The sequence below is a fragment of the Hesperophylax consimilis genome, chromosome 8 (assembly GCF_061612785.1).
Source record: "Hesperophylax consimilis isolate HC1 chromosome 8, BYU_Hcon_1.0, whole genome shotgun sequence".
Taxonomy (NCBI): domain Eukaryota; kingdom Metazoa; phylum Arthropoda; class Insecta; order Trichoptera; family Limnephilidae; genus Hesperophylax; species Hesperophylax consimilis.
In genome coordinates, this window is record NC_142843.1 from 523,479 (window position 1) to 551,394 (window position 27,916).

At 36.3% G+C, this 27,916-nt stretch overlaps 1 protein-coding gene across 1 annotated transcript in view; it reads left to right on the forward strand.

Moving 5' to 3' along the window:
• Positions 1-25,481, forward strand: part of LOC149421351 (guanylate cyclase 32E) — a 209,923-nt gene extending 184,442 nt beyond the window's left edge. Inside the window, exons 24-28 of the mRNA XM_089634696.1 lie at positions 8,577-8,675; positions 10,971-11,223; positions 23,216-23,449; positions 23,728-23,833; positions 24,942-25,481. Coding sequence (XP_089490822.1) covers positions 8,577-8,675; positions 10,971-11,223; positions 23,216-23,449; positions 23,728-23,833; positions 24,942-25,481 — 1,232 coding nt within the window. The remainder of the gene's footprint in view (positions 1-8,576; positions 8,676-10,970; positions 11,224-23,215; positions 23,450-23,727; positions 23,834-24,941) is intronic.
• The last annotated feature ends 2,435 nt before the right edge of the window (positions 25,482-27,916 follow it).

Below are 27,916 nucleotides of genomic sequence, written 5' to 3' on the forward strand. Positions count from 1 at the left end.
CAAGGGAGAGAGGGGAGGGGAGTTACCACATCTTATTATTTACATCACATTGATAAAAGAGATGGTGCAAATTATTTTGTTGTATTTTCCAGGAATGTAATCTACTAGTACTATTGTCTTTTTTACTACGCAATACTAAAGGCGCCCCCCTCCCCTTTATATACGTCCTTGCATATTGATAAAATAAAATAAACATATTAGAAGGCGGTTCACGAGTACCGCTGCCCCTGCCACAGGTTGTCTGAAATGGTTCGCTGCGTTTGGTGACTTAGCAAGGGTGCCCAGGCTCATGGGGGGTGATTTTTTTTTTTAATTTAAAAAAGAAAGACAAACATTTCCGGGTTACGAATAACCTGACAATATTTGAAAATCTCCTACTACCACCACAGAAAGCTGAAAATGTTGCTTGTGTTGTAATGGAGGACTTAGCCGGCCGAGAAATTGAACACACTACGCCTGAGTGGGACCCAAGCGCGATGTCAACTCGGCCACCGACCGGTCATGTATCTGGAACACATTTCTTTTCGAAATAGTTTTTTCATAATTTATTATTTTGAAATGCATGACATATAAAACATTTGAATTCTTGATAATTTTACAATAAAATATAGTAAATGGCATAAGAACAAAATAGTGAAAAATATGTTTTTTAATATTTCTACAGCAATGAAGAGAACTAGCTCTTGAGTTTGGTGTAGGAGTAAAAAGTAATATTTAATTATCAATAGATCAACAACAACAATCAAAGTAGCACACAGTAATAGTGACCCGTTGAAAACTTGGCTTAATTGTGTATATCGGTGAACGGTTCAATTCGAGTCAGTTGCGACATTAACTAAGTGTTCACTGCATCAATTGTGATAAGAATTTTGCGCGTTGAAGCGAAATTACTCAAGTGATTTATAAATTATTAACATCGCGAAATAGTAACGGTGAAGTTGACATCTGTTTACTGTATAAGTGAATCTATTGTGATTGGCCAACTCCACCGCCATCTTTAAAACTCGGGCCATTCGGCTTGCTTGTTTCGCTTTGACGGCGCTTGCGCATCTTATTGTTTCTACCAAAACTACTGCAAAGGTGACCATGAGTTCGAACAAAAAAACAAGCTCTCAACCACAAGATACTCTAAATACATTTACAAGATCCAAAAACAAAATGAACACTGCCCCCGAAGACACTAGCCCAGAAGAAGATACTTTTACTAAATTTGCGTCTTTCGTAGACACAAAACTGGAGAAACTCAAAACCCAAATACTCGAAAACATTGAAAAAAAAATGTCTGAATTTCAAAAAACTACCGAATTTATTTGTCAAAAGTATGATGACATAATAATTCGTTTGGACTCCATGAATGAAGTTAAAGGAGAAGTCGAAAGCTTAAAAAATGATTTGACAAATAAAAGTAAAATTATTAAACATCTAGAAACCAGACTGGCTTGTTTAGAACAGTCGAACCTCGATAACTGTATTGAAATAACAGGAATTGAGGAAAAGACAGATGAAAATCCCAAAGTAACTGCTATAAACCTAATAAAAAGTGCTAATATCCAAATAAGTACAGAGGATATTACATCAGCAATAAGACAATATGACAGAAGACCAGGTCATCCGAAAAAAATTCTCTTAAAAATTAGAAATCCAGAAACAAGATCAAAATTATTGGCAAACAAGAAGTTGATCTCAAACCGTGAGAAAATGATATTCCTAGGAGAATCGCTATCTCCTTATTTTAAAGAACTGCTTTGGAAAGCCAAATTAAAGGGAAGAGAATTAAAATACAAATATATTTGGTTTAAAAATGGATCAATTCTAATGAAAGAAGATGAAGGAAAAAAAATTAAAGAAATAAAACACGAAGATGACCTCAATAGAATTTAGAAGTTGTATGGTAAAAGGCACCGACAATATTTAATATATTAAAAATGGACATCGATTTAGGAAAAAACATTGATTTGGATGACAATACAGAACCTAATTTAACTATTAAAGATTCATTTACTTGCAAAAATTTATTGAAACATTCAAACTTTTCTTTAGTTTGTTTAAACATTAGAAGTTTAAGTAAAAACTTTGATGAAACCTTAACTATGCTTGATGGCATAGAACATCGTCCTGAGGTATTAGTTTTTACAGAAGCTTGGCTAAAAAATTTGATCAATATACCTAGCATCCCAGGATACACAGTTTACAATACAAATAATAACTATTTGCAAAACGATGGTGTAGTTGCCTACGTGAAACAAAATGTTCAGGCGACTGTTGAGGAAATTGTTTTCCCTGGAGCAAACTGCTTAAGAATGCAGATATCGAATAATATATGTTTAATAGCCATTTACAGATCTCCGTCCCAGACTCATATAGATAGTTTCCTTGAATCACTGAGTGTCCTACTTGATTCTACATCTATACAAAATAAGGAAATCATTTTATGTGGTGATATAAATATTAATACATTAGATTTGAACAGTATAAAAACTCAAAAATACCTCTCACTTTTGGCTTTTCACGGCTTAAAGCCTATTATAATTTCACCTACAAGAGTTTCGTCTACTGCTTCAAGTTGCATCGATCACATTATGGTAAAATCTAAATTTGTACCACAGGGAGCTGTCTTCACTACTGACATAACAGATCATGATGCGGTATTGCTGAGATTTATGAGCTTTAGACAAAAGAAAATAGCAAAGGAAAATGAAAAAATCAAAACCGTCATAAATAACATTCTTTTGAAGGCTAAATTAAAAGAAGAATCATGGCAGTCAGTCCTGTCATCGCAAGATGTTAATTCAGCTACTGAAAACTTCGTAAAATGTTTAAAAATGCACGTGGAAAGTTGCTCGTCGGTACAAAGTGTAAAACATAACATCAAATACTTAAAACCTTGGATAAATGATGGAATTATCAAATGCCTTAGAACCCGCGACAAACTGCACAACAAATGTCGAGGAGAGGTTAATAATATTCAACTGCTGGCTTATTATAAGAGATACAGAAACTGGCGTACAAAAATTATAAAATATACAAAGCAAACGTATTACAGAAGGAAACTTGATAAAGTCAACGGTAATAACAAGCAACAGTGGAAGATTATAAAGGAAGCCATAAATATTCAAAAGGAGCAAGTGTCCATAAAAAAATTAGTAATCAATAACAAAACTATCTCATTGGAGGAGGATCCACATATAATTACCAACCATGTTAATAACTTCTTCAGTGATATTGGTCCTACATACGCAAAAAACTTGTGCAGTGCTAATAAAACCAACGAAATGTATCTTGTTAACAATTTTAAACCTGGTACTCAAGTTACAGGAGATAGTTTTGAATTTAAAACTACTAACATTTTTGAAGTTACTAAAGTTATAAATGAATTAAAAATGTCTTTTTCCTGTGGTATCGATGGCTTAAGTATAATGGTGTATAAACAGCATGTTTATGAGTTAGCTAGTCCTATAACTCATATTGTTAATCTTAGTTTTAAGAATGGCATATTTCCTTCCCATTGTAAAAATGCCAAGATTATACCTCTTTTCAAAGGTGGAGATCACGAAAATGTTAATAATTACAGACCAATATCTTTGCTCAATACTCTCTCAAAAATAATAGAAAGACTGGCTAAGTCAAGATTAGTATCATTTTTAGAAAAATACAAAATACTCTCCGACAGCCAATTTGGTTTCAGAGAGAACAGAAGTACGAGTGATGCTATATTAAAGGTATTGACCAAAGTTATAAACGCACTGGACTATGGCAACAAAGCTATAGCGGTATTTTTAGACTTATCAAAGGCCTTCGATACGGTTTCCCACGAGTTGCTTCTTAAGAAATTATTATCTTTAGGCATTGATAATACAGCTATGGGTTGGTTCAGATCTTACCTTAGTGATAGAACACAGCAAGTAGAAATAAATAAAATGTTAAGCGATAGTAAATCTATCTCATTTGGAGTACCACAAGGTAGTGTACTCGGGCCAATATTATTTCTTATTTATATAAACGATTTATGCAGTCTAAAAATTCCAGGTAACATTGTTAGTTTTGCAGATGACACTGCCTTAATATTTGAGGGTAAAAATTGGAGTGAAACTTTTGAAAAATGTGATACAGGTTTAGGAATAGTTAATAATTATCTGAGTAATAATATTTTAACTTTAAATACACAAAAAACCAAATACATCACTTTTAGCATTTCTTATAAAAGTCAGCCATCTACCTCTCATAATTTGATTATTCACAATTGTGTGCAAACGTGTAACTGCAACCCCTTGGAAAGTGTAGACAGCCTCAAATACCTGGGGGTAAAAATTGATAAATTTTTGAGGTGGAATGATCATGTCGAAATGTTAGTAAATAAAGTTAGGAGACTTATCTATATTTTTAAAGATCTCAGACATGTACTAGACAAGGAAAAATTAAAAACAGTGTATTTTGCTATAATTCAGTGCCTACTTTCATATAATATAGTGTGCTGGGGTTCCTGCCTGAAGACTGTAATAGAACCACTTAATATTGCCCAAAAACTGATTCTCAAAGTTATGTATAAGAAAAAATTTACATATCCTACACAGTTACTTTATAAGGAATGTAATATCATAAATTTAAAACAACTATTTATCCTATAAACGTTATGCAGATTTTTTAACAATATTAGTTCTGCTAAAAGAACGCAACAAATTCGTACTACAAGAATTGGCTCTGGTCTGAACTTTATGGCAATTCACCCTAAATCCTCATTTGGGCAGAGACATTATTTGTACCAGGCTCCACTTTTATTTAATAGCCTTCCAGATCACATTAAATCGTCAAATTCCTTGTGTACATTTAAAAAGAATGTTAAATTATTTCTGCCATCCGAGGATTTCCAACATATTCTTTCATCTTTGTCCTTTTTAATTGTGGCATAATATTTTGAATAAGTTAATTTTTTCATCCTTTTCTTTTTTTAATGTAAATGTTTTTTTCTCTCTTTCTTTCTTCTCTGTTTAAAAAAAAAATAATATTTTGTTACATTTTTATTGCAATTAAATATCATGGTCACCCTACATGTTTACAGCATTATATTGTAATGAATAGGCTGATAGGTACCATGTAGGTATCCAATTCGCAGAAACGTCAATGTAACAATATTGTTATCTTAATATTTGAATTATTTTTTTTAATATTTGTACTATTTTAAATCTCTTATAATCTTTGTACTATTTTTTTAATATTTTGTAAAATTATTAACCTCAACACGGGCTTGTCCTAGTGAGGTTAAAAATTATAACTTAAAAAAAAAGATACAATGTAAAGAAACGATAAATAAATAAATTGTTGAAGATAATATTAGTGATTTCTAAACGAAAATCTGAAACAGAAAAATCAGAAAAGGATACGGTCACATCTAGGACTCGAACGCAGGACCTTTCCTTGCGGGACACCACTCTACCACTGAGCTAATGGGACCCTATCCCCTTGGTAAGAACTACCAACAATGTCTTCATTTTTTCACCGCACATTATTTATTGGCAACTATCTTTATGTATGATCGCAAGATGTCTAGGGTCCTGGGTTCGAGTCCTAGATGTGACCGTATCCTTTTCTGATTTTTCTCTTTCAGATTTTCGTTTGGAAATCGCTAATATTGTATTCAATAATTAAATATTACAATTTCAGGTTTTACTCAATAAAGTTATTCGAAAAAATGAAAAAAAATAATATCATACAGTGTATAAGTATGTGCACAGGATGTGATAACATTAAAAATATAAATATGGTTCGAAATGAACTTACTTCATTTTTGTAATGGTGTTAAGAGTGTTCAGATTTAAAAATATTTTTTTCTTTTTTCCTGAATAATACCAATTCTATTTTTTTTTATTCTTCTGGAAGACTATAAAAATATTTTATCCCTTTGTAAATTTAAGTATTGTGCATTTTTTGTATGGAAAATAGAGGTATTTGGATATTATATTTATGTCTTGGTGGTTAATTAAGTTTTGGGTCTTTATAATAAGTTTTTTATGGATGTCTTTAATTTATTACATTATTGCTGAAGGGAATGTAGATTGTTTTTATTCAAAATTACGTCTAACTTGCGTCAATATTCACCAACCTTTAACATTTCATAACCTCACTGCAAAATCAAGAAAAAATATAATACATGAAAATAACAATACAATAACATACAATACATGAAAATAACTATACAATAACATACAATATAACGATAGAGCGCTGCAAATATTTCAACTATTTAAAATAAATTCAGAACTACATTGAACAGATTTCAACCAAGTTTTGGTAGATTGCATAATGAGGGTGATATCTCTTAGAAGAGTTTACGTTAATTACTGTCCCTTGAATTTCTTTTTCAATTATTTTTTACCCACCGTATCAAGTCAAGTGTTTTTTTATGTGATACCCAGCAAGAAATCCAATTGGCCTGTGCCAGTGGATCTATGGCATCTCCACGGATCTCTGTGAATGTTATGGTGCTGAAAAAGGTGGTGAAGGGGGGGTGTATGAGAAGTACTTGGCTTTTCGGGTCTGACATCTAAATATAGCTAAAATAATTTAGAGCAATACTATTTTCCTACCCTTTTGTCATAATAAGTACCTATCAAAATAAGTTTTTTTCTTTATCTTCTAATTTTTATATTTATGGAATATATGTTTTATGACCCGTTGAGTGGCAATTACTTGATGATTCGTATGTCATAAATTTCAAACGTGACACTTTTAGTGTGTTAACACAAAAATGGCATTTTTGATATCCGTGCGATATATCACTATCCTGAATGAACAATGAAATAATGTCATTTTTAGTTTTGACACAGATTATTCATGAAATAATTCCATTTTAATGTGACTTTCGTTTTAAAATAAAATAATGTTTTTCGGTTTACAAATAAACGAATTTCATAGATTCTATATGACGTGTAATATAATGGATAAAATTCAAGAAAAAATTTTTTTTTCTATAATTAGTATTTATTTATATTTATACAGGTATATATTATCTACAATCTGTATCAATCTGTATGTTATATGAAATAATATGTTCAGAGGAAGCTACAAGCCAAAAATGTGTATATTCTTGGTATACCTTATATTTTAGGTAATATTAGGCATTAAAATTGCTTGACAACGGAGTCTAGAATCGTTCGATTTCAAGCAATAAAACAGTTTTTTTACATATTTTGTAAATAATTTTATAAGAAAGCAAAAAATGTAATCAAGTGAAACTGTCACAGACAATCTTAGCTATAATACTGTATGTTTTTTAAGTTGTTTCCTTTACGCGTTCATAAATTACTATTGAAAAAAAAAATTTAGTAGTTTGCATTTATATTTTTTATTGGGTAATTTATTTTTTTATTTGTATTCTACTCAAGTGAAGCGATAGGAAAACCTTCAATTTATCTAAAGAATATTTTTTTGGTATTCATAATGTACACCAATTCGTTATAAAGATTAATCTAAATAGTGATTTGGCATTAAACTTCGCCTTAATAGCTGTAAAAAGTGTTGCGTTGGCGTTGAGATGTTTTGCTTTAGTTGGAGGTCAGAGGATGGTTCAGCTTATATAATAGAATACTTTTTGAAGATTATACACATCGATGTAATCATTTAAGAAGAAGATAATATTAATAAATCTATAAATACTGATAAAAAATATTGCAAATTTATTAAAAATCTCTTTTATTCGTAGTAAATTCTCTCAAATTATTCGTAATCCGGTTAAAAACGCGATTGCAAGCTCTTAACCAATGAATTGATGGATTTCCTGATTAACTTTTGGTAAAATACCAATGCATTATCATTATGTCGGAAAACATGTTCATAAAAATCCTAAAATGTTCGCATTTCGTCATTATATATTATCAAGACAATTTACTAAGAGTTTATCAGAAAACTATCTGCAATCCCGTTTTTAACAGGATTACCAATAATTTGAGTAGATTCCTATAAAATACTCACTTTTCTCCATATAACGGCCTCTGTGGTCGAGGGGTAAGGCTCTCGACTTGCTATCCGAACGCGTGGGTTCAAATCCCGGCGTGGGCAACTAAATTTTATCTAACGAATTTGTGTTTTTTGTCGCTTGGTTTTGGCCGTGTTTGGTGACCATATCTGAGTAGCAAGATAATCTCCACCTTCCTCTTCCTCATCTCCTTCCTCGCCTCACTACCTTCAGCATCACAACATACCCCATAGTCTCACTGGCTCCAGACAGTTGGGAACAGTTGGGACGTTTGTCCGGTATTAATATTATAAAATAAAATATGAATCGGATAGATGTATCCGAGACCACTCTCTAGAGATGTTACACATAATAAATTCGAGAAAGAAATTTGTAATAAACAAAGTTAGCAGCAAAAAAACATGACAATTATTTAATTAGGATTTTTGTTACTTTCGACAAAAATTTGGAAAAATATTCAGGTCTTAAGAGCTTAGTGGTTAGAGCTTTGTCCCGGTAAAGTTCGATCCCCAGTTGCGACCATTACTTATCTATTATTATAATATGTTCTTTAATGATAAGATGGTGTTGTTGAGAATCTTGGTCCTATATAATGCTTTGGTTCCAGGCCCCGTGTGCGCTGGTGTGGTCGGGCTGAAGATGCCGCGCTATTGTCTCTTCGGCGACACCGTCAACACGGCCAGCAGGATGGAATCCACTGGATCCCGTGAGTACAAACACTAATGCTTTACACCATTTTCTATTCCTAGCGATTCGGGATGAAAAAAGGATGTGTTCTGTTCTGGTAGTTGGAAGTTGGTATCGTGAGTGGTATATCTGTATTATCTATTGAGAATCCCGCGTGCATGTTTGCAAACATAACATATGTACTGTTAACTCATAGCGTAACGAATATAATAATAATAATAATAATAATAAAAACATTTATTTGCCAATAGATAAATTTTACTTTTTTTTTCATAAATTCTATTGACAAAAAGGTCACTGCTCAGCTATGCAATCCGGATCTCTCCGGGAATGCAGCTGGTTTTCAGCAGTGCCTCCAATATAATAATAATAAAAATATATACATATTTAGGTATAATAATAAACAATGAAATAATATTTTCAATAAAAAATGAAATCAACACAAACAAATAACAATAAAAATAGAAATAGTAAGTATACAAACCAGTGCAAATTAATAATATAGTCAACAAAAATTCAAAATAAACAATAATCGCAACCACATCTACCTAAGTATTCCCTTCATTGTAACGATAGCAACCATTCGCGGCAAAGCTTTTTGAAGCAATGCAACGATGTCGATATTCGAATTGACAGTGGTACTTCGTTCCAAAGCTTTGAAGAAGAATAGCTATAACTCCCCTCAAACACAGTATATCTATGTGTGTTAACTTCATATTGTAACATGCTTTTATTAATCAATGAATAGAGTAAGAGTTGTGACAGCTATTGCTTTGGCTTATGGGCTTTCACGTTTTGGTGGTTTCACCTCACATTTTTTTTTTATTTTTTTTTTATTTTTTTTTTTTATTTTTTTTTTATTTTTTTTTTTTATTATTTTAATATACATCATACGGGTTACATTAATACATACATATTTTGCAAAATATAATATTAAGGTTCATATATGGTCATGTATACCATGTATCTTACGAATATGTATCTATCAAGAGATACAGTAACCAGGTAGGCAATTGTGCCAAAATCTCCTAGTGAGGTGTTCACAGAACATTACTACCTAAGCTTCAATCATGTATATACAGTTGCATATCACACTTCATTCTACTACTACGTTTTATATATTGAACATCTATCTGTATTACTTGCACCCAATTTCAATTTGTATACCTATAAATTGTATATATAAGTGAATAGAAAAATAAAAAAATAGGTACCTATAAAACTCATTATGATAAAGGTTATTGAAGATGCTTTCATGATTGTGAACTAGGGTTATGTTCAAGGTGTTGCCATTTTTTGACGATTTAGTATCCTGTCCATAAAAATTATCTCTTCTCTAATGGCAACTATCTGTGTTGATCAGAAGTATGGAAATAATGATCGGTATGAAAAAGAGTGTCGTGTAAAGCAGGTATTAGTTCGGGGTGTTGCCTCACTGTAATACGTAGCGACAAGAAATGTTGGCTAACTGGATGAAGATGAATTGATTTCCCTTCTCACTTCGGAACCAGTTTTGGTGTCCGAGGAATTAAGGGCTTTCCTTCTCTTATTTGAGTAGAAACCCTGTTTACTTTTTCAGCTCCCCAAATATTCAAGCAATCTTCTCTGTAGCCAAGATCCAAAGCTTTAAATTTGTGTGCTCAAAGGCCTAGTTTCAAAATTGTGTGTGATCAAAAATAAGCACTGCTTTGCACCTGGTCATTTCCCTGATATTCCTTGCATTGTATAGTATTTTTGTATTCTTTAGTGTTTAAAATAATAAAATAATATGTATCATATAAAGTAGAATTTCCCTGGCGGACGGCGTATTTTGTTTTTTGCCTCAAGCAATCAAGAAAAAGGTCACTATAGACTGTATAATTTATAAGTTATATTTAGATAAACCACCATTATCCTCTTATGGGTAACGTAGGTACAGACAATAAAATATGTTGATGTAGGTAGCACTTTGTTTTTTACATACACTGAGAAAAATGTGTATTGCTATTTTATTAAGAATCTCTTCATATTATTCATAATCCGGTTAAAATCGGGATTGCAGGTCCTTAACGATCGAATTGATAGATTTCCTGATAAACTTTTATAATTTCGTATTAAAATAACCTAACATTTTCGCATTTCGTCATCATATATATTTTCGAGGGAAATGGAGGTGCATGAACACGTATTCCGATATATCAGAAATTTACTGAAAGTTTATCAGGAAACGGCCGGCAATCCCGTTTTGTTATTTGAAAAGATTTGAATAGATTAGCAATACACATTTTGGTGCTTTTAGCATTGGTTGTAGGTAGTATGTATTGCGCTGTTCCAGCTCTGAAGATCCACTGCAGCCGGTCGTGCGCCCTCCTCCTGGAGCGGCTGGGCGGCTACCAGCTGGGCGAGCGCGGGCTGGTGGCCATGAAGGGCAAGCTGGACCAGCTTACCTTCTGGCTGCTGGGCGAGGCGGAGGGGCGCCAGAGGGACAGGCAGAGAGGCGCGCGGCGGCCCTCCGGCTCGCCCAGGCAGCCCAACCCGCCCAGGTCCTCGCTCAAGAACAAGCACCTCTCCAAGAGCCCGCTGCTGAGGTACCCGATGCATTCATTACCTTTATTGCCACTAAGAGATGAACCAGGAACCACGGAGAACCGCGGACTCCATAGTCACTTTGCATTATGGGAGTTATTGCGTAACTCATGAACAATCTTTTTCTCACAATTAGTACGGTGTGCACGTCACGGCAGGAAAATAACGTATTTGTATCACCAATCATTTTATTGAAAAAGTGAAGCTTGTTATTCAAAATCAAATTAAAAAAGTTATTTGTTTTTTCAAATTGAGATTTTTCGTCAAAAAAACCGAAAAGATGATTGATAAAATGTTAGTAGCAATATGACAGTTGGGACTGCGCGGTATTAAAAAAAAGTTAAGTATTCATGTTCCTAATTACGTATCTTAACTTTTTTAAATTGGCTTGAACCATATTTTTCAACTGAAATATTAGGTATCAGAATAATTAAGATTTTTTACTTTTTCAAATTCGACAGCACACAATCTTTTTTAAAATTTTTTTTTTATATTAACTCCACACAGGAGGCCCTGAAGAAAATAATTTCCCTAAGGGCCTATGTCATCTTTGGGGATACTGTGTGGAGGGTCTTTTTGTGGAGAAGAAGGAGTGAACATGGGTCTTGAAAAGTCCCATGTTGTAGGAGGGAGGAAACACAGAGGCCGGCAGTTCGTTCCACAGCCGAGCTGTTGAACTTAAGAACGAATCGTAGAATCTAAAATCATAATAACGATGGGAAGTAGTTTTTTATCATTGTTTCCGAATTGAATTCGTTACTTTATGTAGGTAAACATAAGTCTCTCCTGTAAATAGTACGTTTTGATTATTACAAAGTTCTTTAATCCAAGATAAGTGTATCAGACGTAATCGTGTGACACACAAGACTGTAAATGGGGCTGGTGGTCAGTGGCGGCCGGTGGTCAAAATATGTGGCGGTTCACCGGATTACAACATTAAGTCCGAAAATAAATTAAATAAAGGTACATACCTATTTATAAAGAAGTTCTATTCTCCGCTCCTTTTGTTTAGCGAAGACCTCTATGACTCTCGTGTTGAAATCAGGCATAGACTGAATAAACCTTTTTTCAATGCTTAACACTGATAGAGCGTTCAGTCTGTCCTGGCTAAACGTGTTTCTTAAAAAGGATTTTATTCTTTTTAACGTTGAGAAACATCTTTCGCTTTCAACTGAAGTCATTGGAATGGTGCACACAAGTTTTAGTAACTTCACAGTCTCGGAAAAGTCTTCTAATAAACAAGTACTATAAAAAAGTTGTAAAATTGATAAAGAAAGCTCCGTCAGCTTTTGAAAAATCGTCGCGGGCGTAAATTGCACAGAGTTCACCTTTTAACTGAATTTTATTTAGGAAGTCATATGTTTTAAGAGTCACATTGAAATCATGTTCTGGGAAATTTGACCTGTACACGGTGAATTTTTCGCAATCGAGTAATGTTGCTGCAGAAATATGTTTACTGAATTCAAAGCGTTGTTTCATTTCGGACAGAATTGTATCGCAGACCTCTTTACAAATAATTGATTTGGCGGTTTTTAGTCGTTTAGTAGGTGGCTCAGGAAAATTGTCTGTAGAATTGCGTACATTTTGAACAGATTTTTCTAACTCATTGAGGTTATTTCGGATTATAACGGGATCTAAGTTTTTTAACTGCAATTGTCGGAATAAAATATCACAATGCGGCATAATTTTTTGGAAAAAATTCAACCAATAAATAAATGTTTCATCTTTGAGGTAGCGTAAGAGCATATCAGCTTAATTGATGGTATTGCTGTCATTGTCGGATTCCAAAATCGTCTCCATGCACTCAATTAGGGATTCGCGATTGGTACCAACGGTTTTAATTGTCCTTATATTAAAATTCCACCTCGTCTGAGAAACTGAGGGAATTTTGCGTTTCACTATTTCATTTAAAATATCTGTTCGTTTCGACGACCGCGAAAAAAACTCGGGGAATGTGTGCAAATTCGAAAAAAACATTTTCACTTCTTTACTTTGGGACACACTTTTTTCTACAATTAAATTTAGTTGATGGGCGTAGCAGTGGATGTAATGCGCATACGGAAAAACATTTTGAATTTTGGCCTTAACCCCGCCAATTTTCCCACTCATTACAGAAGCACCGTCGTAGCACTGAGCAATGAATTGCTTCGGAGATATATTTAAAATGCCAAGTTCTTGAAACAGCGAATCTGATAATCCAACGGCACAGTGGGATTTTGGTGTTAAATACTTCCAAAACCGTTCGCAGATTTCGCCATTCCGTTCGTAACGAATGATCATTACCATTTGCATAACTGTGGATACATCAGTCGTTTCATCCGCTTGAATCGCTACAAATTCACACTTTGAAATTTGTGATTTTACTTCGCTGTGATACACTTCCAAAATTGCATCTAATATTTCATTTTGTATTGTCTTTGAAGTACCCTTGAATATAGAGTCTGATTCCATATGCTGCTTCATTGCCATATCAAGTTCGACCACAAAATCAATTAAACCACGATACACTCCGAGATTAACCGAGTCTCTTTTTTCGTCATGTCCACGCATAGCTAATTCAAATGCACCACAAAATTTTACGCAATCAATAAGTTTGGACAGGATGTATCGATTTTTATTAACTAGCTCATTATGGTGTTTAACTTGGGCACGGTAGCCTGAATCCAATTGCATTCTGATGTCAACTTTTCCTAAAACCTTTAAGCTTAAAACTTTTTGCAAATGTAAATGACAAGAATCATGTTTTTTGATTTTTTCAGAAAGGTGAGTTAAATCAGTAACACCGCTAATTGTCCAAACTGAATCAACATCGTAAATTAAACACGGAAAACAAAATAAACTATTCAATTGATCACATCCACAGAGCCAAGAAGCTTTGTTATACATTGTTTTGTTAAATGATCGAGTAAACTTCTTCGATCCAGATTTGCACTCTTGTTTTATTATCAGTTCAGGTTTAGGTGGACCGGCATTTTTTATTATCACTTTGTTTTCAAAACTCGACCTATTGTTCTTAATATATTCCACATTCAAACTCATTCTTAATTTATACGTTGAACAAACACAAAAGTAAACATATATTGGTATAACCTGCAATTGATATGCCTTATTAATAAAATTGATATACAAGATCGATATAACCTGCAACTTCAAAACTTTCGCAGAGTAAGAAAAGTTTTAAATTCAACAGACAGTGTCCGGCAAAGGCGACGGCTGACTGAACTGATAATAAGTAATCTGACCATCATTCATATCTTAATGACAAATTTTATCTTAAATGCTTATATCGAAGAAGCGAAACATTCGCTGAAAATAGCAGATGGTTAATTGAAACCACGATATCGACAATAACATCAAACATACGCGTTTTAGTTTAACTTTCTACTGAATAAACCGTTCCTTCTGATGTGGTGGTAAAACCCCGAACGCCGTTCATGATATGGTATTATTTGCAAAGAATAGTATGAACTGGTATGTACCCACGCTTTCGACTGTTCCACAGAATATGCGACAAAGCAGTCAAATTTTGGATCGCAATCGAAAACGAACTGCTACGAACATAGGCACAAGTCGGTCTGCAAGTTGCGCGCTAAGTAGGTACCTTTTGAATGAGATATTATAACCGAACCGAGTTTCGTATTGTGATTAGCCATGTCGGAAATATTGTTGGTTGTTCGGCGCTCGGGAGCACATATTAGCTGGCCGCCACTGCTGGTGATCCCAATCTGTGGAGGCGTGAGATGTCGTCCTTCAGTGGCGTGGAGGGGTAGAACGGGGCCGTCTCTGAAGCCGCTGTAGAGCTGGTCCGATTACTTGTCGCTTGTTCTTGATGCTGATTCCAGGTCTGGTCCGAAGGGGTAGGCAGTCCGTGGTCCAGGGTGAGGCGGGGGTCAGAGTGAAAGAAGGCGAGCAGAGTCAGAAGTCGGAGCGAGGTAGAGGGCAGAGCAGAGAGAGAGGTGTAGAGCTGGTGGTGGTTTCTGGAGATCTCACGTTTTGGTATCTATGGTATCTATGGTATCTATTGTGCATTGACGAGTTTCGGGGAAATATTTTCTCCATGTCTCGTGAACTGAGGGTGTAAAGTACCTGGGGGATGGTTTTTTTCTACCCGATGAGTGGGCTGCCTATAGCAACTTATAGGACTGTAATACTATTTTTTTTGTATTTTTTTTTTTTTTTGTCTGTAGGTATTTTTTTTTTTAATTTTATTTATATATATTTTTTTTTTTGTAAAAGATTTTTTTTTATTATGATTTTTATATATTATTTTAAATTAATGTGTTTGTAAAATTTATACTATATTTTTTGTATATCTGGTTGCAATCAATTTTTTATTTAAGTCCACTCATCAAGGGGGGAAGGTAATAGAGACTGGGAATGGATAGGTGGGTTTGTCGTCGGGACTTGAGCGCCCGAGACATGCTATGCTCGGGTTTGTGTGCATAGGAAGTTTCGCATAGAATGATTTGGCTAATTCTACCACATGTGTTTTAAATGGGGGGATTTTCGTGCCTGAATTAATAATGCTATTTCGGACAAACCAAGGGCTTTTGGTATATCTTATAAGTGTGACATTCTGGAATGTGGCAAGACGTTTTGTGTTTCCTGTGCCCCAAATGGGTGAAGCGTATGACATGATGGGGCGTATTTGTGTTTTGTAGATGAGTAGTTTGTTTTGTATGGAAGTTTTTGAGTTTGAGTGTAGCAACGGGTAAAGGGCGTTGGATGTGTTTTTAGCTTTTTGTAGAGTGATATTTATGTGTTTTGTCCATGTGAGTCGTCTGTCAAGTGTAACTCCAAGATATTTGGCCGATTTTTGCCATGGTATAGTTTGGCCGTACATCGTTATTTCCTCTCGCGGGGCGCGGCTGCCTTTTCTACGAGAGAAAAAGACGGCCACGCTCTTTGAGGGATTCACGTCTATACGCCATTTATCGTACCAATTTTGGAGTAAATCTATGTTTTTTTGCAGTCGGTACGTAATCATCCTAGGTGAACAGTATCTAACCATAGCTGTGGTGTCATCTGCGTACAGAGCTTTGTGAGAATTTGAGTTTTCAGAGAGGGGGATGTCGTGAGTGTAGACATTGAAGAGGATTGGAGAAAGCAGAGAGCCCTGCGGGACCCCTACTGTCATGAAACGTTTTATTGAAAGAGCGCCACCGTATTTTACTTGAAAAGTACGTTGGCGTAGAAATGATTTGAAAGCACCGAGTAGTTGGGGATCGATGCCTGTTTCGTGGAGTTTGAGAAGCAGGCCGTTTATCCATACTTTATCGAAAGCTTTGGCTATGTCCAGGAAAATGGCGCCAGTTGATCGCTTGGTATTGAAGCCTCCGATAATAATTTCGGAGACTCTGAGGAGTTGATGGAGGGTGGAGTGATTTGATCTAATGCCGTTTTGCTCTTCAGGTAACGTTGAAACCTCGTCAATGTGCTTGAGGAGCCGTGTCAAAAGGATCTGTTCGTAGATTTTACCAATATTTGATAGAAGGCTGATTGGACGGTGATTTTCGCAGAACAGGGGGTCTTTTCCCGGTTTTGGGATGAGAATGACGTGCGCGTGTTTCCAGTTTTTCGGGAAATAGCGCAGTCTGAGGGCAGTGTTGATGAGATTTACTATCGCTAGTATTCCTTTTTGGGGGAGGGCTTTAAGAGCGAAATTTGTGACGCCGTCAGGACCGGGGGCTTTTTTATTTTTCCGGTTTTTTATAGCGCGGATAACCTCGGCCGGGGTAGTAAAATGAATGTTTGTATTGGGGAGATTATTTAAAACATTATTGATTTTGCGGTTGACTTTTGCAATGTGATCTAGATCGGCGTGTTTGAAGCTGGGGCTGAATTGTTTTGAGGGCCTGTCGCCCGTTTTATAGCCGCCAGCGGGCGCACGACGCGCACACGGGCCCACTTTCTCTTTGATTCCTGGAATCCGTGAGCCGTGTTTGCGACGCTATCGCGGCGCCCCGCCGGGCCGTCTACCGCCGCTCGGCCGGTAGTTTCGGGCCGTGGTCGAACGTGACCACGGCCTTCCTTTGTTTGGGCACGATCCGCAGAACCGTGCCCGTGGGACGTAATGACGGTGTACCACCGGTCATTTGTGACGCTATGACGGCGCATGGCGCACGGCACGGCTTCCCACTACGTTTTGGCACGGTTCTAACAATCGTGCCCGAATTAAAATATGATTATGATTTTACCAGCTCTCACAATACTTCTCTGCCCGTATACCTCTAGCCAAGCTCCGACGTTTCGTTTATTGTAACAATTTTACATTTTACATAACAATTTTACATTTTACATAACAATTTTACATTTTACATAACAATTTTACAGGCAGTTTATTCATTTTAAAAATAGATTGAAATATGGGGCGACCGCGTCCGATCCCGGAGCAGTACGTCCGTTACAATTAGGTATTAACCCTCGTAAAATGAAAGTTGAGAAGAACTTAAATCTCAAGTCCTTAGAAAATAACGAACTTGCCAAAAGCAGATGGTTCGAGGTTTGCTGCTCGTGCTCACGGATAAAAAGCAGTATTGCTAATTTACTAAGAATCTCGTCAAATTATTCGTTATCCGGTTAAAAATGTAATTGCAGTCATTAACGAATGAATTAATAGGTTTCCTGATAAACTTAAGTATTAGTAAATGACTAATATTTGGATGATTTGTATAGCGCCGTTTTAAATAATAATATTAATATTTTGATGTATAGCGCCGTTTTTGTGCAAAATCACCTCAAGGCGCTGTACAAATATATAATACAATTCTTCAATGATTTATTTTATTACTAACTATAGACTAGTAAAAATATTATCAATTTATGTCCAACAGATTGCATCCACCGGTTTGTCGATAACTAATACAAAGCTATATGTACAATGAATTTGATTGATGAACGTGATGCTAGAATTTACATATGTTATTATTCTTATTTATGTATATGTTGTACAAGCAGATAATATACAGTACCATACGTACCTGTTAGGTCACTTGAGATTAATACTGTTTATTTTTTATAAGAGACATTTAGAAACAGTTTGCCGGCACAGGACATAATTGGACTTTCCGGTATTTATTTCAATAATACAGGTTTTCCAATAAGAGGTGTTATTTTGATATTCAATCGTAAAAGATCAATGGTTTCGTTGCTTGTGTGACACGTAGCGCCGTCTTGTTGAAAGTAAACGTTGTCCAGATCAATTCCGGCCATAAAAAATCATTAATCACCGTAACTGTTGCTCTAGCCTCATTGTCGAAAAATTAAGTTCCAATGACTCTGCCGGACCATAAACCGCACTAAACAGTCACACGTTGAGAATAGAGAGGCTTTTCAACAATAATTCTTGGGTTTTCCGAGCCCCAGATGTGAAGTGGAAATGGGCCTCATCACTCAAGATGATTTGCATTTGATTCACTCAAGTGAATTTTAATAATTTCAATGCGTTGTTGAAGCGTGTACCGTTCCATTTTTATTAATAACGTAGTTTCTACTTGTCAAATGTAAAAAAATGACATCTTCAAAAGTAACATCTAGCGAAATAGCGGGCTATTCAAAATAACACTTCTTATTGGAAAACCCTGTATATATTTGTTCTTTAATGAACGTGTTTAGGAAAGCAAAATCCAAATTTATGCTGGGCGGTACTACAGTTCAAGGTTTTGATCAGAATTCAATTTCCTAAATGTGATTCATCCCTCGGTATGAGACAGATTTCGAATAATGTAAATCCAATGAGAAAAGTGTGATTAGGATTATTATAGGTAATACAAGAATGCCACTCGTGGGGCGTGAGAGCGTAAAAAGGTAATTATTACTCGATACTTCTGTAGAAGGCAATCACTTTGTGGTTTGACGTATTTAATAAAAATAAAACCGTTATTTTGTTTAAAACCATGATTTTTTATTAATTTACTGACCGACCGGTTTCGTTAAGCTCAAACAATCATTCCGGAAAACGGTCGGTAAATAAATGAATAAAAAATCGTGGTTTTAAACAATATAACAGTTTTATTTTTATAGGTAATTTTTTTAGTTTAGACCTGAATTTTGTTGAATGTTCCGGAGGGAGTTTATTCCAAGCCTTTGGCCCAGATGCTCCGAAAGCGCTTAATAACCATGTCGTATAGGATCAAGACTGCTATACTTATTAGGCGAGGTTGAAATTGATTTTTTACTTCTTCCAGCGTTGTGGCTATGAAAGAAGACAAAATTCCGTTAGAATCAACAGTGTTGATTGGCGAAGAGGCGTGAGATGTGGAGGCACGAATGGATTCGATTTTTTCCCGAAAAAAAATCGAGAAGGCCTCCGGGGTAACATCTGTATTCGTTGGAACAGTGACTTCGGAAATTACAATCTTGAGTTGCATGAACGTCGCGGGTTCTAATCTTTTGGGATTTATTTTACTTGTATATAGTTTTTGAGAAAGGATCCACTCGTCTTTGGACGTTACAAAAGCGTTTTTTTCTATGCACCTATCTAATTTCCGCATAAAGGCCTGAACAAACCGCCGCGTTCAAAGCGCGTCCGCGATCCCGTGCACGGTGGCGATCAGATGTTGTGTATGAACTTGTAGCAACGTGTTCACATCGAAGCGTTCTCTGATTGGCCGCGGCGTCCTGTGCAGCGTCTGGACGCGGCGATCGCTCGCGTCCGCGATCAGTTGCTGCTTGCAGGATCTGCACGCTGCACGCAACGTAATTATCTCTGAGTTTGTGGTATTTCTCATGATGTCGGATACAAATACAGAGAGAATGATCAACGAAATTAGCATCTGCCGATGGTTTTTTCATGTTTTCAGCAATTAAATTACAATTATTATCACTTTCGATATAAAATATAATAAACATAATCGATTAGCTATGAATATTCATATTTTTCCGATATTGAATCGCTTATTTTGAGATGTGTATTGACTACACAGCACCGGAACCCGTGTATTTTTTAGCAGAGTTCTATGTTTATATTTTGTACAAAAGAAGTTGTAATTATTATATATGTGTTCGATTAATTTGTTTTATGTAAGTGTAAACCATTCTTAAGAATTTTGTCCCCATTAATCTGATATTTAAAATATTGAAACCGAAAGAAACTCTTGTAATTAAAATTCATTAAAAAATAGTTAATTCAAATATACATAAATTCTAACAAAATTACATTATGGGTTTCATTTTATCCTACCAACCCGTCGAAATTATTTATCTTACCAAACCGTCTTTTAAGTAAATTTACACTTTTCAGGGGCTTTTTCACCATCTTCCCAATAGCTTATCTACCCTAATAACGAATATTATTAAAATAAAAATCAAATACATGCAGTGGTTAAAAAAATCGGCCAACTTATCCAATATATAGCCACTATACATAGGTTCGATTACCGAATTATAAACTCCAACTTAATAAATAAATAAACCGTAAATCGTAAATCGAAAATATTCGTTATTAGGGTAGATAAGCTACTATCTTCATCATCTGCAATAGCCGCTAGAAGTAATAATTCTTCTTCAGATTCGTCTCCAAACATGATTATGATTATTTAAATGGTTCCCGCTCCGAGCTATACCTACCACACAACCGACACGAACAAACGAGTGCCACGGACGCCAGCTGATCGCTAGTTGATCGCTAGTTTGGTGTGAACGGTTCTGCACGCACACAGGACGCTCACCGTGAACGCCATCGCGGACGCAAAATGATCGCGGCGGTTTGGCCTTGCCTTAAGTCTCTTGTGGTTTCGGCACTCATCGTCAAACCAGCCGTCAGACTCTCGAACTTTTCGTGTTTGTGTCTTGTCGTGTGTCTTGACAACTTCAATTGGCGTCTTTGTTTCCCAAACATTGGGTGTACATAAGAGAGAGTTCTGTAACTCTTCAGAAAATCACAAAAGCTAAATTTACGCCATTCCCTCGATACAAATATGGTACTTTAATGTCAATATCAGTGCAAAGAAGCCGATGGTCTAACAGTCCCGAATATCTGCTAAGAGCGGTGGACAACTGTTGAGTTGAAATGAGTACATCTAATGTACCACCATCATTTTGTGCAAAATCACTTCAGGGGCGCTGATATATATTATACGTTGTCGGAACATGTGCTTATGAAAATCTAAATATTTTCGCATTTTTCGTCATTATATGTCAAGGAAAATACAGGTGTGATGAACACGTGTTCCGATTTATTAGGAATTTACTAAAAGTTTATCAAGAAACGGCCTGCAATCCCGTTTTTAACCGGATTACCAATAATTTGAAGAGATTTGCAGATGTGGATGCAAGATCGATAACAAATAATCTAAAAATACAAAAAAAATATTATTCACGGGGTCTCACAAGCAATCACTGGGTCTCGAGAATTCACGGGGTATCAAGCATTCACGGGGTCTCAAGCATTCACTGGGTCTCAAGAATTCACGGGGTATCAAGCATTCACGGGGTCTCGAGCATTCACTGGGTCTCAAGCATTCACTGGGTCTCAAGAATTCACGGGGTATCAAGCATTCACGGGGTCTCAAGCATTCACTGGGTCTCAAGAATTTACGGGGTATCAAGCATTCACGGGATCTCAAGCATTCACTGGGTCTCGAGAATTCACGGGGTATCAAGCATTCACGGGGTCTCAAGCATTCACTGGGTCTCAAGAATTCACGGGGTATCAAGCATTCACGGGGTCTCGAGCATTCACTGGGTCTCAAGCATTCACTGAGTCTCAAGAATTCACGGGGTATCAAGCATTCACGGGGTATCAAGCATTCACGGGGTCTCAAGCATTCACTGGGTCTCAAGAATTTACGGGGTATCAAGCATTCACGGGATCTCAAGCATTCACTGGGTCTCGAGAATTCACGGGGTATCAAGCATTCACGGGATCTCAAGCATTCACTGGGTCTCGAGAATTCACGGGGTATCAAGCATTCACGGGGTCTCAAGCATTCACTGGGTCTCAAGAATTCACGGGGTATCAAGCATTCACGGGGTCTCGAGCATTCACTGGGTCTCAAGCATTCACTGAGTCTCAAGAATTCACGGGGTATCAAGCATTCACGGAGTCTCGAGCATTTTGTGAAAGTTTGTGTTCTTTTACACAAACTTTTAACATCATTTTTGAAGCATTAACTTTTCAAAAAGTATCATTATCGACGCATACTGGTATAAAATTATCAACTAAAGAGTTGTCTCCGCTTTTAAATAGTGGAGTAAGGAGCTTTGTTTCCATTTATTTGTGGGAACCTACCTGCGATTGATTAAAGTATTGGTAAAGTGGAGAAGTGACTCTACCTGCACAGTTTTAAAGGAATATGGGGGAATATTATCTGGCCTTGAGCAAGAGTGAATAATATAATGATTTAATACACAGTGCGATGTCTTTACACGGAGAAAAATAAGCATTGCTGATTTATTGAAATCCTTTTAAAAAGGTGACAGCGGGCTATTTCCTAGTAAATTATTAGTACTTTCATAATATATCGGAACATATGTTCATGCAGCTGCGTCTATCCTGTCATTATATAATGACGAAATACGAAAATAATATAAATTTTATGAACACGTTTTCCGACATCGCCACAACACGTTCGTGTTTTGCTGATAGTTTATTAGTAAATTTTTCAATACATTTTTTAAAGTCCTGCAGTCCCGTTTTTAATAGGAATACGAATAATCTATATAAATAAAAATGTTAATGTTCGTTTGTTCAAAATCTTGAATTTCTGAAAATTCTTCACCGATTGCTTGGAAATTTTGACACAACGTTACATTTGAATACGCGTGTTTTTATACCTATATAACATAGATGTCACCTGCGACAGGTTAAAACATGTTTTTTTTAAACAGCGCCATCTGTTGGACGTAAAAGCAACACGCGCTATTATTTCTCTGTCTGCACAGACAGACTGAGCCACAGCAACGCGTGACAGGGTACGCGTATTCTCAATAGTTGTAAATTTATATTTGACTCAAAGTCAGGATTGGGTAGTAATATTAGTGTGTTTTGTGCAGGTGTTCCAGCCTGGAGTCGCCCAAGAAACTCCGTTTCGCCTCAGGGAACCTGCTGGAGTTCCACAACTACTCGGCCAACCCGCACCACAAGGACCACCTCGCCAACGTAAGTATTCACCATTGTGTAGGTGTTCAAGCCTGGAGTCGCCCAAGAAACTCCGTTTCGCCTCAGGGAACCTGCTGGAGTTCCACAACTACTCGGCCAACCCGCACCACAAGGACCACCTCGCCAACGTAAGTATTCACCATTGTGTAGGTGTTCAAGCCTGGAGTCGCCCAAGAAACTCCGTTTCGCCTCAGGGAACCTGCTGGAGTTCCACAACTACTCGGCCAACCCGCACCACAAGGACCACCTCGCCAACGTAAGTATTCACCATTGTGTAGGTGTTCAAGCCTGGAGTCGCCCAAGAAACTCCGTTTCGCCTCAGGGAACCTGCTGGAGTTCCACAACTACTCGGCCAACCCGCACCACAAGGACCACCTCGCCAACGTAAGTATTCACCATTGTGTAGGTGTTCAAGCCTGGAGTCGCCCAAGAAACTCCGTTTCGCCTCAGGGAACCTGCTGGAGTTCCACAACTACTCGGCCAACCCGCACCACAAGGACCACCTCGCCAACGTCAGTATTCACCATTGATGCTAATGTTTAATTATTCTATTCTTTCATACTTTTGCAGAGTGTTACTGGCTTCAAATACAGGCTGGGATTCGTCACCCAATCTTAGACATATATTATTACAATATTTAGAACTTAGACGTCAGGTGTTCCGAAGATATAGTTTAAGTTATTCTATCGGCGTCAATACGTGTTCGGGAGACACGTTCCTTTACATAGGCACCCGAAGATAAAAATCACGTACGATGGGTGTCTAGGGCCCCTATATCCCACGAGCGATCGTGTCTCTTAATATTCCTTCAGTCCTTTCCAGTAACACTCAGATATTAGTTACTACCTACCGTTTTAACCGGACATCGCTCACTTTATTCCAACATTCATCAAAAACGTTAAAAGAAATACATAGTACGAAATCGAACATAATTCAATACGATTTATTGTAGCCATTTCGAGTTAAAAGCACGCTTGTTTGCAACGATGAATTAAAAAAAAAACCTATGAGGATCCGCGGGGTGGAATAATTTATATTCAGATCGATTATCGAATAGTTTTTCACATGTGGGTGGAGTATATTACACCCCCTCCGGAGCGGGAGGGTTAAAAACGCGTGCTGCCACCTTTTTCTTTCTTTCTGTAAAAAACAACCTCCGCACAGCGTCCCCAACCAATAGATCGAAATGAATTATTCCTTTGTAAAAAGTTTGTTTATTTTCTTATGTCTAAATAGCGAGTTGACGGATTATTAATCAACGAATAGTGGAGTCTTACTGACATTCTTGATTGAATTCAGTAATGTATAAATGATTTATTGAAATATTTTAACCCCATTGTCAGTTTTATTGAAGATCAAACATAACCATCCCACTCGACTAAAAACTACATTTATTAGAGAAATATCTATTTTAAAAAAATACAGTAGGTAATTTTTTAGATGTGGTGCGCACAAAGTAACAGTGTTTATATTAATTATGAAGAACTCATTTGATCTTTTCTCATTGTGTACAGAAATAAGAAAGATCTGCTTTGCACAAATTAAAGATTCTTCTCTGGTTGTTTTCAGTCAAGTAGAATGGTTGTTGCAATTTACACACTTACATCATTATCTTAACAGGGTGTTGGAGAACACAGTCCCTGCAAGAAGTCTTCCGGGTCACTTCTGATGGAGTCTTCCGAGTGCTGCTCCGACTGCATCAAGACCTCCAGCACATCCTGCCCCTGCATCGAGCACCTGGCCGGCTCCACCGCCACGCTGGCGCAATCCTTCCCTTCCCTGGACGCCAAGAAGCCCGCCAAAACCCTCCCCGCTTTTCAGAGCGTGCCAGCCCTCAACTGCCCGCTCTCCCCCAACCCCGGCGTCTCCGTCAACAGGTCCGCCCCCAACAGCCCTTGCGTCAGGATCAACTGCTCCAACAAAGACCCCTTGGTCAACATCACTTACGACAACTGTAATGGATCGACTGTTCAGAGACAGAGACAGAGTGTCGAGAGAGACGTGTGCCGCGTGGTGCTCATTGACGAAGATAACATCGCGACGGAATGGATCGACGAGACCAACGGAGACGAACAGAATGCGCCCTTGTTGGACAAGTTTGAAGGGATTTCTCGTCCTAAAATAAAGCAGGCAGACCGTGTAGGAGTCGCGGAGTGCTAGAGATGGTGATCATTACAGTATTACACACTTATCTGTTCAACGAAGCTCGACAAAACTGAATGTCACTTGGGTGCTCTTATGTATGTAATAATAACAAATTGACACCCGTGATAAACTTAGTTCAGGTACCTACTTGTGTAATTATTTCAGTGTTAGAGTAAATGTTATTTTTAAATACTTTTGTCCTGATCAAAGATTGTACTTATTTATTGGTTTCCAAGAAGGAAAAGCTAGATTTACACCAGTAGTGTCGTTGAGAAGACAATGTGGCTATTTTACTAAATTATTTTTATAAATTTATATTTTTACAATGAAAAGTAACTACCAGTAGGCGTATACAGATATTTAATACGGGTATACTATACCTATTTACTTAATTTTACACTAGGTATTTATTATATAAAGTTATTATGATAAGTTCAGGATAATAACTTAATTTAACCCACAATCGTACAATACCATTATATGATGGATTTTTAAACATTTTTCCCTTACTACTAACTAATTTTCAACTAAAAAACATTTATGACGAAGGGGACAGTATTTTTGATAATTATATATCGTCTTCGTAAATAATAGATTTTACACCGTTCTAGTCGCTGGACCATATACAGTTATGCAGCACTGGACATACAATCCCTAGAAGTAGGTATGTTAGAACTCTACACCGATTTGTCACTAAATTACTTTAACCCTTTCGACTCCCAGGCTGTGAAATTGATAAAGATAAATAAATTCGATAATAATTTTAAACTGTCAATATCAGCAGAGGCAAGGAACAAATTGAGTTTTTTGAAACAGACTTACATTAGCTTATCATACCTACACGTTCATATCTCGCTACTTTCTGAATGGCAACACCTCTTGTACAATGTACATGTCGAAATACCTATGGTTTACGTCTCCTGTGTGCATTATTTTTAAAATAAAAAACCTAAAGTACCTTTTCCTTATCCAATTTGTACGTAATGGTTTGGCAATTATTTCTAAATAGTCAATTCACGAAGAAGAAAGGTCATTATTATTTTTAATGATAAACTAATATTTATAAGACAAGGTTTTATGCATAGCATAAAAGATAACCAATAATTATTCGAGTGATATATCAATACAAATTGAAAATATCTCCCGAGTAAAAATAAATGCCGCCAACGGAAATCGAACCCGTACCTTCGGTACCTCCGGTCAGGTGCTCTGATAATAAATATTTCACCAACAAATGTAGATATAATATGTCTCGACGCCATCTAGTGGGAAATGTAGCACTAACAAAGCCTTCCCTACAAAAATAAAGATGGTTGTTTACAGGTGGAAAAAATGGCGGGTTGGAAATAAGCCGACATAGTTCAGTGGTTCAGAACACCTGACCGGACATCAGAAGGTACGGGTTCAATTCCCGTTGGCGGCATTTATTTTTACTCGGGAGATATTTTCAATTTGTATTGATATTTCACCCGACTAATTATTGCTTATATTTATTTAAGAAAAGTCACGGCACACTTTTGATTATTGTAAAAATACCACCTAAATACCGCTTTCATAATTGTAATAATTACACATAAATATACACTTTTTCACACATTGTCTGCATCTTACAATATCACAATATTATTAGGTACAAAATCAATATACTTATTTAAATTACATATAATTAACCACAATATGTAAATAAATCAAAATGTTATCTTATTTATTGTTATTCTCACTAGACCCAAAAACGTTTTAATGTGTTTGTATTTCAATGTAAATTTGTGTTTGATTGGGAATTAAAACTCCCGGCTAATAATTGACTAGAAAAAGACTTACAATTACAATCTTGTGTGATTTCGAAATTAAATATAAAAAACATGATTATACTTTTGTAAAAATAAACATGAGAAAGAAGTTTGAGGTCGAAATAATTACTTTTCATTTAACACATTTTCCCATGATGTCCTTTTGAAGCACCTAGAAAGCTGAAAACACTAACTTATAAATAACTCGCAAAATATTACACTAACGACACCTTTCAGTTTATCTTAGAATCTTTTTATATGAAATAATTTATTTAAATGGTAGATGTCTTGGCTAACTATTTTAATACGCGCCAACTAGTACAGATGGCTCTGACTGTAAGTTTCACTATCCTTCAGTGATAAAGAACGGCGGCAGAACACAAAAAAGTAAACACCATTTCGTAAGCTCGTTCTAAAAAAATACGGTTTCGTGTTAACCTTTTATAAAATGTCCATTTTATGGCATTATCAGTTGACGCGCTTGACCTCCTGCGGCTGGTTCCCGATTGAGTGCGTCGGGACCGTTCGTAAACTGTCGGTATTTTTCGTGACAAATAAAAGTCAATGCATGCAATGCGAGCGAGCGAGACGGCTGCAGAAGTCAGAAAGTTTCGCTCGGCAATCTCGGTGAAGCAACAAGTTCCAACAGTAAAGAACAAC